This window comes from Lycorma delicatula, chromosome 7 (genome assembly GCF_047948215.1).
Source record: "Lycorma delicatula isolate Av1 chromosome 7, ASM4794821v1, whole genome shotgun sequence".
NCBI classification, from domain to species: domain Eukaryota; kingdom Metazoa; phylum Arthropoda; class Insecta; order Hemiptera; family Fulgoridae; genus Lycorma; species Lycorma delicatula.
The window spans coordinates 88,141,806-88,163,493 of record NC_134461.1 but is presented as its reverse complement, the minus strand read 5'-3'; the positions used below and the strand labels follow the sequence as shown (position 1 = coordinate 88,163,493).

The following is a 21,688-nucleotide window of genomic DNA, read 5'->3' as shown; positions in this document are numbered from 1 at the left end:
TTTCATGAATAAAGAATGCAGATGCCTAAGGGTCTTGTTTTAAGAAAGCTTCTCAAGTGTTTTTTAAGGTTGCAGGAAATCAAAATTGTTAAAATTCAAAATGACAGACTTTAATATGAAAATCATGCAAGTTAAAAATCACATTAAATTTAGTTTTTTTGAGATTGCTGATTACAATTATTAGCATTAAAACTGATGTATCATTTTTAATAATTATACAAAATGAATTATGTGTTGGGATTGTTTAATAAAATGAATATATGAAATATGTTTTCAAGTAATAAAAATATTTTACATTTTATTGTATGACTATATTATTACTTGATTATTTATTTAAATTAATATCATCATCTATGAAACAGGTATTTTCTTTTACTTCTGCAACTTTGTGTGGTGAACAATTTAAAACTGTCTCCAGTGTAACATAAACTTTTAATGGAGTACAGCACAAACCAATTTTCCTGTACTTGCAAGCTATAAGTACCCTTTTTTGCATCCAAAAAATATTGATTTTAATAAATTATCTGAAACAAGGCCATATTCATAAATACGTTTATTAGATGTAACATATTTTTTACAAAAAACCTTGACCAAAACTTTTTTAAGTTCTCGTTGGGCATTCAATCAAAGCAATATTAGCATATATCTACTTCTTTCCTAAATCTTTTATTTCATTTTCCCAGTTTACTCAACAAAAAAAAAATTTCAATCAAAAAGCTTTTTAATTAAATCATGTACAATATTACAATATAACAATTGTAAAGTAACATTAAAGAGGCTGGAAAAAGTACAGTATGGGATGATAAATGCAAATATTATACAATAGCTGTGAATGTCTGATAACAATTGTGAAATGTCCTAAAATGTTTTTTGAGAAGGCATAACAAGCCAAAGGTAGATAATGATATAAATGCACATGAACTTGTATCAAACTGTTCCTGCTATTTTAATTCATATATAATTTAGCTTAATATATATACAACTGATGATATAGACAAATCTGGTGAAGGTATTCTCAATCTATTGTTTTTTTACTTTTAAAACTTTTTTTTTTCAATAAATTATTAATAATCATATATTTTGGTAACATGAAATATATATTAAAATAGAAAAATTAATGTTGTCTGTTTTTACTCCCTCTTGCCGTCAGGTGCTGAAACCTAGTGGTGACTAGCATGCCCATAGCAAACTATGGTCACCAGACCATCCCACCTAGTGACTCTACATCACTAGCTGCTCCCTCGAGCACTGTATGTAGCGTCTTCTAAGCAGTCTGCACTCATACCTCACCCAAGGCGGTCGTGTCCAGATGGACTCTCAATTCTTGTTCGAATGAAAATTATTTTAAGTTTTATTTAGCTTTTGTTTGCTATATTTAAAGTTAAGTTATAAGTTACAAAATTATTTTAAACCGCCAAGATGGCATACAATCAACAAGGTGTTGTCTTTATTCATCACTTATGAACACATACAGTCCACTCTCGCTCTAAAATCTACCGCAACACTGTTGAACAAGGGCATCCCATCGACGTCGCAACAAATGCTACAAAATACTAAATTATTGTGCAATATTTTACCAAATTACCTTCTGCAAAGCACGATCTACACAGAATCCAGGAGATATCCAGTCACATTCTGTACTATATTCAGTCACCTAAAACATAAAAGTATAAATACTGTCTAAATATAACTGAACTTTAATTACAAACAACACGACCTATCACAGAACATTTCTAATACTGGTAGTTGAATTTGGATTGTTTAAAATAAGGTTAGTTTTAAAATAAAACAAGACTGAAAAATATGAAAACTCTATTAGTTAGTTATGTTAAATTTTTCAAACACTGTACCGCTGGTATATGAAATTAGTAATAATATAAAACAGAAATTAACCTTACTAACAATTTATATTATGTCTCTAGCACGTTTGGTCATTCGACCATTCTCAGGAGAGAAATTTCTTCATAATTTAAAGCAATGAAATTAAAAATGTAAATTAAAAATTATAAAATATTAATAACTGGTCGTCATTGTATAAAATTAATTACATGAGTTATGTAAGGGTGTCTCAGTTGTCTCAGAGTATAACAACTGAGACATTCTTTAATAACTGACAATGATTTTTATACAATGATGACCAGTTATTATGATTTTAATATTTTAAATTATGAAAAAATTTCTCTCCTGAGGATGGTCAAATGACTGAAAGCACTAGAGACATAATATAAACTGTTGGTAAGGTTGATTTTTATTTTATTTTCTTACTTACGCATAAAGACTACATTTATTTACTACTTTTCTACATAGCTGCCTTCAACTTCAACACCATTTTTTTTAATTTTCATAGCATTTCACAAGTTTTTCACTTCCACTTCAAGAGGGAAAGAATGCCATTTTTCAATTCATCATTGTCAAAACTTAGTGATGCAAGCCGTTTAAGGTGAAAAAAAATTATTGCTGCATGTTAAGTAAGGGTTATAGAAAGGTGATTCAAGATTTTCCAACAACTTTTTCAATTAATTTTGAATGAAAGAATATGTATAAAAAATTAATAAAATGAATATATCAAAACTAAGACTTTTTTATTAATTGCACGCCATTAGGTAGAAAAGTTATTAAATAATAATCATAACATATTTATGTTACAGGCAAAGCAATAAATCTGGGTAACATTTGTATAATGTGATTAATAAGTGCTAAGTATTAATCACTTTGCACAAACATAATGTGATTATTGCATAAGTATATTAGTAGAGGCTCTTATTTATATTTTAAATTCTGTTAATATAAACAACCTAGTACAGAATATTGAGGCAAGATATATCTTACCTTAATTTTACCATGAAAGTAATTTTGTGAGATCCCACTTCCTCAGTATGATTGAAATATTTAATTAAAATGCACATTATTAAGGATGTGGGATCCTGCCAAGTACTTTTAAGCCAAAATTAAGTTTTATTTCAAAATTCTGTACTAGGAGATTTATATTATAGAATTTAAAATATAATTTACAGTACAGGGGAATAATATGAATTTTACCAACGATTAATTTTGGTAAAATAAATATACTTATTTACATTTATAATCATTATACAATATATTTTATTTTTTACTAAAAACAAATATATAATTTTAATTGTCTTACCACATATTTTGTCATTTTACAATAATTTAACTATAATATTAAAATTAATAATATTACACATTATCATTTCAATTTCAAAATTGGAAGTCAGGAAATGGTTAAATCAGATATGCTCTGAAAAATTTATCCTATTCTTCATTATCACTATTATCTATCTACCAAATGTAATTATTATTTCCTTGTTATAAATTCACAATGATGGTAACTTTATAATAAACACATAAAACATTCAAGATGAAATCAATTTATTATAAGATTTAAAAAAGAATTCCTTTTTTATATATATAAAAGTCAACACCAACCTCATTAAGGATCTAAGTATTTTGTGGCTGGGAATTGATATTGTTTATGGAAAACTAGGGCACTTTCAAAGCCAAGGTCAGTAGAAAGGGCCAAACAAGGCATTGAAAATATCCTAGTGTTTGGCAACAATAGAATAAAACTATTAAATGGGTGGGCACAAAGCTTATGTTTTGTACAGTTTACAAAAAACCTAATCTTTCATAGCGGAATAAAAAGTAGTTCCTATAAGGCTATGTTTGGCTTATATATACAGGTGATCCAAAGAAACGGGAAATTTTAAAAATAAATAAGGTTAATGAAAAATTTTTTTAGAAAATGAATTTTATTTCATGAAATTGTACAAATGTTGCCATTTTAGGATACATACATTTTAGGTTATTTTTTAAAGATGACATCTTCCACGTGACCTCCTGTTCTACGTTAACACTCACGAAGTCTCTTCATTAAATTGTTCATGGTTTGACGTAACATCTCAACTGGAATTTCCGCAATTGCTTCTCGGATCTTTGCCTTCAGTTCTTCTGTTGTAGCAGGTCTACTGTGGAACACTTTGCTTTTAAGGTCACCCCACAAAAAGTAATTGCAAGCTGAGAGATCAGGCGATCTGGGAGGCCATCTAATGTCACCATTTCGTGAAATGACACGTTGTCCAAACAATCGGCGTACAGCTGCCATCGATATTCGTGCAGTATGTGATGTTGCTCCGTCTTGTTGAAACCAGGCTGTGTTAAGAATTGGTGGAAATCTCTTTTGTTGTTCTACAATAAAGTTTTAAAGCACGGCTACGTAACGAGCCGACATCACTATAATCGCAAGACCGTTGTCATCCTCAAAAAAATAAGGGCCTATAACATCGTAAGATGACATAGCACACCACACGGTCACTTTCTGGCTGTGCAATGGATGCTGGTGTAGCTGCATAGGATTTTCTTGTGCCCATCTGAAAGTCTGCTTGTTAACAAATCCACAGAGGTGGAAATGCGCTTCGGCTGACATCCACAGTTCGTGAACAAACTCTTCGTTATCATTTATCTTCTGAAGCATTACATTACAGAATTGTGCTCGCACAACTGCATCGTTCAGTTTCAGTTCCTGGACGATCTGCAACTTGTATGGATGGTATTGCAAGTCCTTCACTAACATTCTTCAAACACTTGAACTATGCAATTGTAAAGATGCTGAGAGACGACGGATTGACCGATGTGAACTTTATGTGACAGCATCTTGTAAAGCTTGAATATTCTGTGGTGTACGGACGGTTCGCTCACGGCCTGGAGGTTTCTTTTTCATTGCCGAACCAGTTTCCTCAAAATTAGATATCCATGTTTTAATTGCATGTGCTGATGGAACACGGTCATGCCATCCCAGATTAAAATGACGGTGAAATTCTCCACGCGCTCCCTCCATACTGTCATTGTTTTTGTAAAACGCTTTGATAGCAAATGGACATTGCGCACCACTCCAAGGATCCATGACAACTAAATGGCTGGTTAGGTTACATTGGCTGGTGCTACTTATCAAGTGGTACCAATCGCCCACGGCTACCAACACAACTTTCAAAATTTCCCGTTTCTTTGAATCACCTGTATATTTTCCTTATGTAAGTGCACTTAATTTTTTTATATAAATGGACTTTATTCGTACCATTTTAATCCAAATCAAATTCTCTACAAGTTTTGTTTAAAAATGACATTTTTATTATCAGTTTAACAAAATTATCTTACACAAAAATAAATTAATGTATTTTTTTATTCCAACTTTTGTTTTACCCCAAATTTCTCAAAAGTACTAAAAGTTCTGGGACTTATATTTTTTCAGTTTTACAGATCAGATTTCATATAAAAATCAATAAATTTACTCCTTCATTTGGTTCCCAAGAATTACAGTTAGTTTCAATTTTATCATAGGCGCAGAAGTCAGAGCGAAATCTTCGCTAGCAGACACTCACTATGAAGCGTTTCCGAACTTAGGTTTATATGATTTTTTTCTTTATTTTCAGTAGTAGGAAGTTAATTACATTCTTCGTGAATTACCTGCTTATATATAAGTATATTAGCATCTGCATATCGGCTTCAACCCCACTATATGGTTACTAGCATTTTCCTTCGCGGTCAGGTGATATTTAACAGGTCAGGGCTCACTTCATTCAACTTTCTTGTGTAGCCAGGACCACTCTGAGTTCATTAAACTCACGCTAGTGAGAATAATAATGACAAATAAAAATGAAAGATTATTCAATTTATAAAAAATATCATTGTATTGTAATTTCTTCAGAGCAGCAGTTTGGGCAGTACAGACCCAAAACTCTAAGTGTTCTGAAGAATGCAGCTTTCAAAACAGTAACCTTCTATCTTAAAAATATTAGTTATAACTGACTACCCATCCTTGTACGAGTAAAAAAGTATTTTGGGTGGTTCTTAGCGTTATCCGACAAGCATCACTAGGAGGTGAACTGCAGAATTATCAGTTTAATAACTAGTAACTGAATAACATAAAGGTTGATTCTCTTGTTTTCCTGTTGTTCAGAAATTTTCAAGCACAGTAGATAACAAAGAATTTTGTTGAACAATAATGTAATATAAGAGAGAAGTAAGAAATAAGCATTCAGAGACATATGTCAATAATTCATGTGTGCTTCACCCATGAATCAGTAACTTCATGATGTTATGCCACCCCCATCAGTAAGTAAGTGTTGGTCAAAATACCTGCAATTATTGTTCTTAAACCTACTTTCTAAAATTTGTTCATGAAGTTTTTTTTATTACTACTATTTTTCTTTTTTTTTTACAAAATTTAAAAATCCCCCATCCTGAACTTTTGTGTTTTTGGATATTAATTATTTAAATGTTTTGCAAAAATATAAGCTAATGGGAATGAATGCATATTTTTAAATCCTGTGTAAAACTATTTGTAGTAAATCTAAACCATCTGTTTCAATAAATTTTTCAAAATCTATGAATTTTGTTATTTTTATTGAAGTTATTAACTCATAATGTTTCAGTGAATGAGATAATTTTGAAAAGTTTTAAAATACGAGAAAAAATTTTATTTATAAAAACACTTCAACTACATTGATAAAATCTTTTTCTTAAATATTATAATTCTTTAGGTAACAACAATTTTGTTACAGGCATTTGTAACAAATTTAATTTTAAATGTAAAGCTGCTATGTTCCCTTGTCCCTTGTTACTCTTTTACAGCATTTCTATAGAATTCGGGTAATTTCTAGTTGTATTCAATGTTCCAATTACTGAATTATGAGGATTGTTAATTCATTAAATACATAAGTTTTCAAATACTTAGAGAAGAAAAATAGGTAATTCTGATACTATTGATATCATCAAAACTTTCTTATAAATGCATTTGTCTTTTTAAACAGTCGTTTAAAAACAATTAGATATACATATTGTAGCAGTATTTAGTAAAAAAATACTTAATATAATACTATTTTTGTTGTCTTCAGCTTGATCATAAAACAAAAGTAAATAAGTGTAAAAAAAAGAAATCATTCTTTTACATTCCTTACATTAATGTACAATTGTAAATATAAAAATCCTTTTTTGTATTTTTTTTTTTTTACAAAATTGATGATACATACATCCAGTTTACATACTGACATTTCAGAACATTTTTGATGACAAATTGAACATTAACAGATTATTAATTATAAGTTAACTAGCCGGTCAGGAGCTCTGTCTCTTTGACGCGCCAGTGTTCATTAAACTCTTTTTTGTGAGAATAATAATGATAAACAAAAATCTTAAAGCCTGTTCAATTTATAAAAAAATGTAAGTCTTTTGTAATTTCTTCAGAGCAACAATAGTACAGCAGTCAGTACAGCATCTGAAATTTTGAAGATATGTTAACTATTCTATAAGGTGGGTAATATATAAAATATGATAAAGATACAGAAGTTTGAGCGATTGCACATGAGAATATAAATTTTTTTTAAACTGCACATCAAAAATTCGTCATACATAATGATTAAAAAAAAAGAAAAAGCTAAAGTTCAAATGAAATAGTTTGAAGTTCAAAAATTTTAGGATGGGTACAAATACGACAAAATAATGCACACAACACATAATCAGAAACAACCTATTTTCATTCATATTCCATTTAATACAAAACCAACATTTGGTATGAGGATTTTTTTCAACACAAAAAATAACTGGTAACCGTAATTTATTGTAACGTTTTCTGCTGTTTATATAACTGAAGTTTTGTTTTTGTATTGTGCACAATAAATTTTATATTTTGTATAAATTTGAAACATAATTAGCCCGTTTTGTTTGTTAACTTATATTTTCTATTTTGCTGTCTATTTGACCGCTATCAGTTATGAATGTTTGAACTGATTTTTGGCGAAACATAACAAGATAACTACAGGGTGATTCAAAGAAACAGGAAATTTTAAATATATAACATCTCAAAAAATAAAAAAAATAAACTTACATAGCAGAGTTTACATTCACTATAATAAAATAATAATTTTGCACTGTGTATCACTTATTATTACATACAATAAAATATTAATTATTTTAACAATCAATTGTTACAATAGCTTAGAATTTGATGGCACTTCAAATTGCAGTTCTTTTCCTTGTAGCACTTACAGTTATTAGAACTGCAATTGGCTTTACAAGTGCATCTACTATAACCCTGTCCTCCAGAAATGGATGTCTAGCACATTCTTGAAATGATATTTTATTTTGCAGTACATCAGCAAGTTTAGAAAATTTTCTTTATTAACTTTAAATTGGTTTCTGGATACATTTGATTCAGCATGTTGCACCGAGTACCACCTAATTTGAATAGGTCCTTGATTTTTTTCCAAAACCAATCCTTAAATGTTTCTTCCATCATGCCATACTCTATCAATATCTGGTATTGTTTTTTTAGCTTGCTGTTGAAGATTGGCTTTTCAGCTTTTCTTTTCGTTTACAATTTTTTCACTTTATCATTTACTAAGCATTCAACTTCATTGACATTTTCACTAGTCAATAATTCAATTTTTGAGTTGAGCAATGGACTGGACTCGCTTCCACAATGCAAAATTGGAATTCTGTTATCTTCTTTTTTTCACAGAAAGATGCATTAGCAGATTTAACCAAGAATATTTCAATACTGTTCACTGATAATTATTGAAAGATATAAATTTTCATGACCACTTTCACCTTAAATCCAAAAAAATCTTTATAGGAACTACTTTTTATTCCACTATGAAAAATTAGGTTTTTTTATAAACTGTACAAAACATAAGCTTTGTGCCCACCCATTTAATAGTTTTATTCTATTGCTGCCAAGCACTAAGGATATTTTCAATGCCTTGTTTGGCCCATTCTACTGAAACTTGGCTTTGAGAGTGCCTCAGTTTTTCATAAACAATATCAATCCCCGGCCACAAAATACTTAGATCCTTAACGAGGTTGGTGTTCACTCATGACCATTATTGCTTTGGAGAATTTCTGGTGCTCCAAATATTTTAAATTTTGCAAAGATTCTATATAACTTCTAATGCTGATTTAGTTTTAATGGCACTAAGTTGCACAAATTTTGAGATTATCGTAGTATACAAAATATATCTGTATTTGCCAGCACTATAAGATTGCATGTCGATGAGATCCACTTGGCATCTGGAGTTTCTTTCTGCGCTTATACTGGGTTTTATACTACTAAACCTAAGGTATGTGTTTTTTTTTGCCAAATAGCACAAAGGTTTAGTTGCGTCAAAATCATTTCCCTGGTTATGTTCTCGTACTCGTTCTTCACTTGTACCTACATCTGATTTCTTCTAGCATGTCCAGCTGAATTGTGTATATCATGAATTATTCCAAAAATGTTCTCAAGGTACATATAGCATATGAGAATCGAATCATTCTCTTTTATTAGAACAATTTCAAAGGTGGTGTTTGAAACCACCTTTGGGAAACATATCAAAGCAACGCAGATGTTGATAATCCTCTAAGACTTTGACAGTTACAATTTTTAAGATTATCTTCTTTTTCAATCTAGTAATATATGGGTCTTCTATCAGGGAATCTTTCTTAATATTCACAGTGTGTAGCTGATATAATCCCATTACAATACTTCTATCTAACATTATGTCTGCATACTATTCAATTTTGAAAGCATACAAGACTATCCAAATGCAATACATGAATTTCTTTTTTTGATCAGCTGTTAATAATAAAAATTTAAAAGATAAAAAAATTCTCTTTTTTTTTTCAAAAATATTTCTGAATAATGGCTGTACATTTCTTAATATTTTTAATACAACACAAAAATGTATATAATTCCAACATACATAAATAAAGACTGCTTAACAATTTCATATCTGAATCAAAATATATAATGAAATCAACATTTAAAAATAAAACTTGTTTAAGAGAAAGCCAAAGGTCTTTTAATCATACATTATAATATTCCAAAATTGTAGCTGAATTTAAGGCAAAGGTAGACTTTTAAAACTTGATAGTCCTTGATAGATTGTTAGGACACAATTCATTTTTGAAACACTATAGCAAACAAATTTTAATACATCACAAGTTACATTGTGTAAATATTACAAATTCAATTTCTGAATATTATATTCATTAAATTGGAGTTGTCTATAGTTATAAGACGAAATCATTCACTGTGCAATGGCTCAATCCACTGAAGATGCACTTCAGTTAAACGTCAACAGTACAAAATGGAGAACATGGCTAGTTTCCATTTTTAACTTTTCATTCTATAAAAATCAGTTTACATAGTAGTTGGACAGGCTTGGAAGGCCATGTTCTTGCATACCTTGAAAAAAAAAAAAAAATAGGTGAACTGTAACAGAGGGAGATGGTCTAAGTTTTCCCAATAAATTTTGTTCAATTTATCTTGAGTGTTAATGCATGTGTGAGGATTGGCTTTGTCATAAAGGAGAATCACATCTCTGATCAGGGACGGCACCTTTTGCTCCTGTAGGCAGCTTTCACTTTGGCCAACAGCTGGCAATAGTATGCAACATTCATACCGCAACACTCATGGAGAAAACTGATGAGCAGTATGACTTTCCTCTGAAATTATGCTACTGACAAAGAGATGTGAATGCCAGACAGCTGGGGATCCCGTACCCACATTTCCACAATCAATTTCTCTCCATGACAGTCCACTCATGTTTGTATGCCAGCTATGAAGACAAAGGTCCAGTTCATATTTGATTGACCCTCACACATCTAATGTAATAGAGTCTTAGACAGCACTTAAGTTTATTAAGCTACTCATGAAGAAAAATAGCAAACAAAATGAAGGCTGAACATATGTTTTTGTTAAAACATACTAATAGCCATGATGACAGACGTGCACATTTGCAGTGTTTGCTGTAAATTTGAATAAATAAAATTATATTTCAATAACTATTCATTTTAAATTACAAACCTTTAAAATGGATCCCAGCTGTAATTTTTTACCACAATAAAATAAATTACGATTACCAATAATCTTTCCTTTGATATTAGTTAACTGTCCTTCAGTTAACTTTGGAAAGGACATATACAATATTAATGAAACTGAGTATTTTAAAAATGAATCACCAAGTGTTTCTAATCGTTCCAAGTTGAAAACATCATGAGCTGATGAAGCCGTCAATGCCTAAATGAATAAAGAATATAGATAAAACCTCTTAAGATAACACAAAATTAATGGAATTTATACTTACACATCTAAATACCTAACAGAAAAAGTGAAGTGAAGGATTTCAAAAAATTAAAATTAAACTATAATTTAAACTGTGACCAAATAACTCTAGGAATAGACTGTAGCTATCACAATCAGAGGGTGATGCTTGCCTACTCAGTTCACAGTAATTTTATTAATTTTTTTTTTGTTTTATACAAATTTATATTAATAATTTCACAAATAAAATTACATTATGTCAACTCATATTTAAAAATAATTTTACCAGTTTTTAATAGTGAAAACTCATAATTAAAGCAAATCAATAATTCTTTAAAGTCACTGTAACCAAACAGATGTGTAAAATGCATAAATACTAAAGCTTAGATTGAGACTTCTTAAAGTTTCATCTGTGACTGATCCCAATACATTCAACAAATTAATAACAATAACAGCCTAGAACATGACTTAAAGTTTTCTTCCAATAATGTTAATAAGTTAAAAGTAATTTTTTTTCAGTTTCAAGTAGAACTGCCAAAAAGAGAAAATTTTTGAGGTCTAACACATAAAATTAAAAAAAGTACCACATTCATTTGTTACTTAGACCAATGAAGTTAGTTATTTAACAAGATAATAAACATCTATTTAATAAATGTCCTTATTAAAACACATATTAATTAATTAATTAAGACTGCGTAGATTATTAATCATCTTAAGTTTTCCAAGAATAGAAAACACACTTCAGAAAATCAAGATTTTGCACAATACTAACTTCTGCACAGTGATGTAATAAAATAATTAATGCCATAAAAATGCAGCTTGTTTTAAATTTATTTTTTCATTTATACCAAAAGAGGAGAACTACATTTTTAATTAAAAAATTACATACACTAATAATAATAAAAGTGAACAAGAATGATATATTATAATTCCTATTAACTAAAACATTATTGTAAACTGTAATCAAAAATGAACTTAAACCATAAATATGAAAAAGTTTGATAAGCACTGGTTTAATCACTGGAAGCTGAATCAGTCTGTGGCTTTCACTATGAAAATTGTTAATTTTACAAATAAATAAAATATACAGTTAAAATAACAACTAAAGAAAAAGAAACTAGAAAACAGCAACTCTTGTAAGATAATGATTTTGAAATTTAGATAAAACTCAGACTTAAAAAAGTGTTATAGTCATGATATCAAAGAAAGCAGGAGCAGATAAATGTGAAAAATACAGAACAATTAGCATAACTAGTCACGCATCAAAAATCTTAACTACAATTCTATACAGAAGAATTGAGAGAAGAGTGGAAGAAGTGTTAGGAGAAGACCAATTTGGTTTCAGGAAAAGTATAGGGACAAGGGAAGCAATTTTAGCACTCAGATTAGAGAAAAACAAACCAACATACTTGGCATTTATAGTTCTAGAAAAGGGATTTGATAATGTAGACTGGAATAAAATGTTCAACATTTTAAAAAGTTTAGAGTTCAAGTACAGAGATAGAAGAACAATTGCTAACATTTACAGGAACCAAACAGAAACAGTAATAATTGAAGAATATAAAAAAGAAACTGAAATAAAAAAGGGAGTCTGACAAGTATGTTCCCTATCCCTGTTACTTTTTAATCTTTACATAGAACTAGCAGTTAATGATGTTAAAGAACAATTTAGATCCGGAGTAACAGAACAAGGTGAAAAGATTCTTGAAATGATGTAAATAAAAGTTTTACAAAATTTTCTGTTTCTTTGTTACCATATTTTGATATTTATTCGTTAATTGTAATTATTACTTGCATCATAAATGAATAAAAACACTTCCTAGGAATGAATATTACTTTCCTAGCAGAGCGAAATACAAAGTGTGGCTATTAAATAACGAGACTAATACTGCTACAGAACTGCGCATGCGCCAAATTCATACGACTGACAGCTGTATAGTGTGAAGCCTTCTCTTTCAATTGTTGCCACTCTGGTTTCTGTAGACGTATTATTCATTTGGATAACATCTGTTTTTTTGTTTTGCCGAAAAAATGATAAGTGTTTTATATGAGCAAAGAAGTATCATGAAATTTCATATGAAACTTGGAAAAACCGCTACTGAAATTTATCTTTTATTAAAAAAAAGTATGTGGCAATGAATGTTTATCTCATGCATGGGTTTATGAGTGGTTTAAGTGTTTTGAAGATGTTGAAGATGATGTTCGCCCAGGTCACACTTCCATGTCAAAAACAGATAAAAATATTGAAATAATTGGTAATCTGATCTGATCTGACTGTCAGTTAACTATTCAAGTGATTGCTGACACTGTAGAAATTAACAAAGAATGCGCAAGACAAATTTTACATAATTTTAATATGCAAAAAGTGTGCACAAAAATGGTGCCAAAAATTCTCAAAGAAAATTTTGTTCTGACACTTTTAATGCCATTGAAAATGATCCAACTTCTTGGAAAGAGTGATATGTGATGAATCTTGGTTCTTCACTTATGATCCAGAAACTAAGCACCAATCCATGCATTGAAAGGCCCCAATTTCACCGAGCTAAAAAAAATTTGAATGAGCAAATCAAAATTAAAAACCATGATTGTTTTTTTTCGATATTCGTGGGATTGTCTACCTCCACTGCGTTCCTGAAGGTCAAACTATTAATCAACATAAGTTGAGCAAGGTCCTCAGGTCCTTGCTCAACTCTGTGAAAAAATAAGAAAAAGAATGACCCAAATTGTAGAAGAATAAGTCATGGGTTCTTCATCAGGACAACGCACCAGCTCACACTGTATTGTCTGTCAAGACTTTCTAGCCAAGTATAACATCCCAGTGTTAGACCATCCGCCTTATTCACCTGATCTGGCATAATGTGACTTTTTTGTTCCCCAAGGTCAAATCTGCATTAAAAGGGACAAGATTTCTGACCATTGAGGCTGTGAAAGAAAAAGCAGCATGCATCATGAAAGAGCTCACAGAAGAAGACTTCCAGCAATGTTTCGAACAATGGAAAATTTGCATGTAGCATTGTAGGGATAGAGGAGGGGGTGTATATTGAAGGGAATAATAACTAAATATGCATAAATCTAAAATAAAATATTTTACAGCATTAACCTCGTTATTTAATAGCCACACCTCATATGCTATTATAGCTATAATGGGAAAATATATAAATCAATCAAAAAAAAAAATCTAAAAACAACTGGTAATTGTTTTTTAAGTTTTATGCAAATTTATGTTTATGTTTGAAGTAGGTAAGCGCCTTAAAGAAACATTAAAAAAAAAATTATTAACAAAGAGAAATTAAATAAATTGTGAAAAACGTTTTAATTTCAATGTTCCCGAGTCCAAAAAATCTATATTTTGATAGATGGACATTTCTGCGTAAGTATGTTGGCCTGTATTTTGGTCTTTTAACTCTGGACCTGTCAATAGATTTTCTTCAAACCTGATAAATAGGTACTACCTTCGGGGGGAATATAAAACATTTTTACAAAAATTGGTAAAAGGGATTGCAATGTTTTGGCCGAGATTAATTTTCAAATCTTTACTTAGGCACTTTAAAAAAAATTTTCTTATAAAAGTTGAAATTTTTTATCAAGATTAGAGATTACAAAAAAAAAATGTTTAACATTAACTACCTCCCCAAAGAATATTTCCTCTTTTTAGCTATATCTTGCTTCAAAAAAAGAATTAATAGTAGTTTTTTGCATTTATATTTTCTATACCAGTAGGCTTCAAACACTACAAAATGTTTTTGCCCATCCCACTCCAATAATGGTCTGTGGAAGAAAAAAATATTTTAAAATTTAAATCATCTCACAAGTTTTCCATTGCATCTGAAATGTAAAAATTGTAATTTTTATAGCCCGTACTCTTTATTAATTATTGAAAAAAAAAAATTAGCCAAAAAAATTTAACCCTTGCGAGAAAATTACAACTTTTAGTTTTTTAAAAATTTAATATCACCCCTTAGGGATTATAATCTTAAAAATTAATCTTACCCAAATGGTTCCCCTTAAGTATGAGCCACCAAAATTAATTTCTTTTTTTTAGCTTCTTTCCAGCCAAAAAAAATTAATTGCATAACTTTCCTCGTTAAACAGGTCATGTTATCCAATTCATTGTCAGCTTTTTTATTTTATTTTATAAAACCACATAAAAAGCACCTATTTAAACTAACATGATATACACAATGTGCTAGTTGTTTGTGTAGTATAAGTACTAGCTAACTTCATATGAAACACAGTTACCAAACATGGCATAGTTATTCTAAAAAAAATGTAATCCTAGCATAGGATTATAAAAGTGAGCGAGGTGTAATAGTTTCAATTTCCTAAGCATTTGGCACTGCTGGTAAATACAATTTGTATAAATTAAAGCTTCCACTTACCAACAATTTTCAGTATATATATATATATATATATACTAGTACTTTTGGAGTCACTGATCCATCCATCATCAGGGATTTCTTAGAAAATGCTAATTCAAAATTCATATGTGTAACTTCTCTATCTATAATTATATTTTAAATTAAAATTGTTAATTAAATTGACTTGTTTGTTCATTAATTTACTATTAATATATAATATACTATAATATACTTAATACTATTAATATATTATAGTATTAATTATAGTATTAATATATTAATACTATAATATACTATTAATATAGTATTAATATACTATATTAATTCTTATGGCAAATGAACGATTTGTCATTCTAATATATTTTAAGTCACAGTTTTTGCAATTAAGACTATACACTCCTTGTTTTTCTAAATTATAATTATTATCATGATTTATTGTTAAACAAGGATCTTCATTATTTATGTATTTTATTATTTGTTGTATACGCTGTTTTTAATTAAAAAATTATAAATATTATATTAAATTTATAATATTATTCGTTAAGCTTTATTTTGTCCTTTATGTGTATTTTATTTTTTATTTTTGTTAAATTTTATGTCCAAGTAATACTTTTTTAAAATTGTATATTTTAAAATAACTATTTTAAATTTAATAATAGATATAAACAAGAAAAGGGTCTTAAGTATGGGATCTCCACTTTACGCTATTTTAACCGATATCTTTATGAATGAACTAGAAAACACCCTGATATCCAATATAATTAAAAAAAACATCAAATTATTTTATATAAAAGATATGTGTATGAAATGAGAAAATACGATAAATAAAGAAATTTATTCTTTAAATAATAATATTAAATTCACTTTAGAAGAGAAAATAATAACAGCATTAATTACTTGGACATAAAATTTAACAAAACTTTTATCACTAATAAAATCAATAGAGGCATTTATAAAAAGCCAACCAAACAGAATACTATAATACATTTCAAATCTTTTCATCCTTGGAGTCAAAAATGGTTAACCTTTAATTCATTAATTTACAGAGCATTAAAATACCTAAAATATAATAATATAAAATTAAATAATGAAATAAGTAATATTAAACATATAGCTTTAAATAATGCATATGATACTAAATTAATAAATAAATTATACACCAGAATAAAAAATAAAATACACATAAAGGACAAAATAAAGTTAATGAATAATAATATAATAAATGAATATGCTAAAACTGAATACAATATAAATTATAATAAATTTAATAAAAAAATTTAAAAATTAAAAACAGCATATGTAACAAATAAGAAAATACATAAATAATGAAGATTCTTTTACAACAACAAATCATGATAATAATTATAATTTAGAAAAACAAGGAATATAGTTTTAATTGCAAAAACTGTGACTTAAAATATATTAGAATGACAAATCGTTCATTCACCATAAGAACATAATAATTGTATAATTAAAAATAATAGAGAAAAATCTTATTTTGCTAAACACACTTTAGAAACTGGACATAATTATAACCTTAAAACATTAGAACACAGTAATAATTATTATAAAACCAGCATATTATAAAAATTTCATATATACATATATATATATATATATATTTGAATAACAGTAAATTAATAAACAAATCAAATTCAATAATGATATTCTATATAAACAAATTATACAATAATCAATTATTAATAGGTTGGTACTATTTTATTTATATTTTGTAATATTGTAAACAACTTACAGAAATGACATTACATTCTTATTGATGTATAAATAGTTTTTTTTATATTTTTTGATTGACTATTATGAACATAACAATTTTAATTTAATTATATGTAGAGAAGTTACACATATGAATTTTGAATTAGCATCTTCTAAGAAATCCCTGATAATGGATGGAGTAATGACTCCAAAAGTACTACGGCATTCATAATGAAAATTGTTGGTAAATAAAACTTTAATTTATACAATTTGTAATAGTTCCTCCATTCCTTTTTTCATAGTCAAGTATAATGTGGCATATAAGTGTATCCCATTAGAATGTAATTAATATTCACTTCTATGTGCATTAATGTCACTTCCTACTGTTCATTCATAACGAACATTATTGTTTGCATTAAAATATATATAATAATAAAAACAAAAGTTAGATTTCAATTTTTCAAATATATACCTGTAATAATTCTGCTTGCTGAACATTAAATGTTTTACCAGACAGTTCAATTTCTTTAAATATAACCAAAGTTGGAGCTTCTTCAATCCATTTAGGCATATCATTTACCGGTTCATCTTTCAGCTGTAGTGACTGTAATTTGCACGGAACATCTTCTTCTAACTTTATTTTTGTTTTTTTTTTATCTCCACACTAAAGACATAAAAAAATAAATAAGTAAAGAAAATAAATTTTTGTATATATATATATAAAAACACAAACACATATCTGGTGTATCACGAAGTTCTCCTAGGACTTTCATAACTTAGTCTACTCATGAAAATAATGGAAAAAATTCATATAAACATATATCCTAAAATGCTTCATTTGCGAGCCTTACGGCTAGTGAAAGATTTCACTCTGGTTTCAGTTACCCCAGTGAAATGAGGTCATACTGAAAGTTTTAGGATGTTAGTTAATTAAGAGGCAGAATCAGTGATTTCTTATAGTTTTTTTACTTGAAAAATCGAATAAAATTTGTCCCATACAGCATCTGAAATAGTTTTTGAGAAATCTGGAGTGAAAACCAATAAATTGGGATAAAATAGTCTGTTTTTTATGTTTGATGTACATACAATAACTGTTAAATGGTAAAACAAATAAAACCTTTAAACAAAATTTGTAGAGAATTTAATTCTAACAAAATGATGTAAGAATAAGTTGAAACGTAAAAACATTTGAAAATTTTGAATTTTATTTAGAAACAGTACACTAAACAAAGTGAATTATAGGTACCAGTTGTAATAAAGTTCAAAAATAAGGCTGCCATTTTCAGCACATTTCTTGGTACACTTCTGTACTGCTTTTGCAGTTTTTTTTAGTTCTTCAGGGTTGTCCTTAAGTTGCTCAGCTGCATCCATAATGCGGACATTTAATTCCTCATGAGAATGTATTTTTGTTTTATATAAAATATTTTTCATCCATCCCAAGATGCAAAAATTTAAAGGTGTTAGATCAGGTGATCTTGGTGGCCAGAAATGGACCTCCATGATCGATCCATTTCTCAGGGAAATGATAATTTAAGTGAGTGGAAATGGCGCAAAAGGAGTGGAGAAATGTGCCATCATGCTGGAAATATATTTTGTATCTCAGCGCTAGAGGAACATCTTCAAGCAGCTATAGCAATTATTATTGAAGAAAGTGCAAGTAGTCCTCAGCATTTAAGCGGCCTACTGCATGGTACATTGAGGCTAAATTGGTGTTGAAAATTGCCTTCTACTGTTTCACAAGGATTTACATCTGCCCATGTATGCTCATTACATAAGTTGTTGTTGTCATTTCGAGTGAAATTTGCCTGGTTGGCAAACAAAACATACTTGTAGAGATGTCAATTTGTATTCCACCAGTTGCAAAATTCCAAGCAAATCGGACAGTCTCGTGGGTGCAGATGTTGAACTGGCTGTTTATGAGATAAAAATTGTTTTGTTTAAGTGTCCTCCAAACCATCAAATGCAAAACTCTGATCCGCTTAGAAAGGCATCGTGTACTGATGCTTGGTTGCATAGACAATAATTGCATCAATAACAGCAATGTGTTGGTCAGATCATTTGTAGCTAGTACAAATAATAGATAGTGAACCAGTTTTCCAACGATTATGAAACGCCGTGCTAATTGTTTTGGGATCTGGAATCCTGCGATTTGGGAAACGTATTTCATACTCCACTGCAACAGCAGTAGCATTACTATAACACGCACCCAATACCCAAAATGAATACCACATCACCACATTCCTCTGTTATCAATAAGTAAGCATTACTTAAAATGGCAAATCGATTGATCAAATTCAAATAAAATTCACAGAAAACCTTCACTAATAATAGTACAGTTCACAGTAACGAACATACTTAATGTACCTTACAGAATGATTTAAACACTAAACAGTATGGCTCATTGCTGATCAGCTGTTATTTTATTGCCACTTTGAAATAATTTTTTGAATAATTTCTCTCATTAATAAAAAAACTACTGTCTGAGTAATTTTTATTTTACAATTGTTGTGAAACTTCCAATTATTTCAAATTTTTTTAGCAGCAATTTTTAACAGTAAACTGTGTTTTAACAAATTTTTCACACTATCAAAAAAAAATTTGTTTTATGCTTACATTAAATAAATACTTTTCTGGTAAATGAAGTAGATTCTAAATAACATTCAAATTTTTCTAATTTTGCTGTTTTACTCAACTTATCTTACACCATTTTGTTCACTATTAAATTCTCTACAAGTTTAGATATTTTATGCGTTTATTACCCATTTAACAAAGTTATTATACATCAGACAAAAAAAAACAGGGGTTTTTACATATTATTGGTTTTTCATACCAGATTTCTCAAAAACTACTCCAGATATGGTTCTGTGACATATTTTATTCGATTTTTCAGGTAAAAAAACTATAAGAAATCACTAATTCTACTCCTTAATTAATATCTGAAAAATTTCATTACAACCTCATTTCACCAGGGTAGCTGAAATCCGAGTGAAATCTTTCACTAGCCGTAACTCGCAAATGAAGAATTTTAGGACATGTTTATAAGAACTTTTCCATTATTTTCACGATTAGCATAGGTTATGAAAGTCCTGGGAGAACTCCATGCTACATCCTGTATAATTGTCATGAAACATAGAAGTATTTTGTTTTGTACCTTTCTGTTAACTTAGTATTAAACTACAAAAAGAATAATTTGTGTTTCTTTACTACTAAGTATATAAATAAGCTGATTGATATTCTATGTTTGACCTAAGTACATAGTTGTAAAGTTATATTATTTTTTCTTATACAAGAAATAATTTTAAGTTATTATAGTATCTTAAATTACAAATTATTAAATTAATAGTTAAAAAGTATTAAATCTTTCCATTAATTAAGTTAGAATCAATTCAAAATACATTTACTCAACAAACAATCTTGATCACGCTTAATCAAAATTTAATTAATGTTTCCCAAACTTCTTTTAAAGAATTAGAATAGTCAATTTGTAGATAACAATAATCATATTCTAATGATTATTCATAATAACTGTACACACTTCACACTTTACTTTCAAGCTTCAAAATAAAATGTTATGTAAATTGTTTAAAAACAAAATTATTTCTTTTAAACTTTTATGTTTCTGTTTAAATAAATATTACAAATTTCTTATTAAAGCTTAACCTTCCCCTCCACAGTTATTAACATAAACTAACGAAATTCTGATACCACTCAACATTATTATAATCCATTTTTAAACCTCCCACTTTCTTCAGTTTTACACTAACTAGGTTCTACAGAATCATAAAGCAATACAGTTAACTATATATATTTAATTTTAATTAAATTTAAAAAACGTTTTTATTTTTAAGCAAAATAATTAAAATCTGAATTATAGTAGACCACTGTTAAAATAAGTTGGTTAAATTGGACAGCATTTTCCTAATAATTACTGCAATACAGTAAGTATAATTTCCTGTAAACTGTTTAAATATAGCAATGGTTTAAGGTTGTAAACCAAAATGCTATGCCCAACACTTGTTACAAAATGCAGAAATATGGGACTTGATTGATGAAAAAAAAATATAAAGTGAACTAAAATTTATTTTGAATTGAAAAATTATACCAATAAAAAACAATCTAATTTCTTAGATTGTTTTTTATTGGTGTTCAAAGTAGGATAATTTAAAAAAAAACAAAATTAGAGTTGAAAATAGATTAGTTTTACTGTTACCTGATATTTGATATTTGTATTAGTTCGATATTAGTTTTTATTTTAGATTTACATAAATAATGAAGCTACTGTTCAAAATTGCTACAGTAAAAATAAAATGCATAAAAAAAATTTATCAAGGAGTTTAAAATTTACACAAAATATAAAAAAAAAAAAAGAATTAAGAGATTGTATAAAAAATACATTGTATGTACCCAATGAACAAAGAAAAAATATATAATGTGGACATCACATGACTTCCTTGTCCATCTTTTAAATTATATACATTTTTTATTATATATTCTTTAATTTTTTTTTTGTTATTGAATTATT

The 21,688-nt window shown here is 28.5% G+C and overlaps 1 protein-coding gene across 5 annotated transcripts in view; it reads right to left on the bottom strand.

Moving 5' to 3' along the window:
• The window catches only part of Dcr-2 (Endoribonuclease Dcr-2), a 211,257-nt gene that overhangs the window by 29,531 nt on the left and 160,038 nt on the right, over window positions 1–21,688 (bottom strand). For all 5 annotated transcript variants that reach the window (XM_075371189.1, XM_075371190.1, XM_075371191.1 and 2 more), the window contains 3 exons: window positions 17,639–17,830; window positions 10,859–11,071; window positions 1,586–1,654 (listed from right to left, as the gene is read on the bottom strand). In XM_075371189.1, the coding sequence (XP_075227304.1) occupies window positions 1,586–1,654; window positions 10,859–11,071; window positions 17,639–17,830 (474 nt within the window). The remainder of the gene's footprint in view (window positions 1–1,585; window positions 1,655–10,858; window positions 11,072–17,638; window positions 17,831–21,688) is intronic.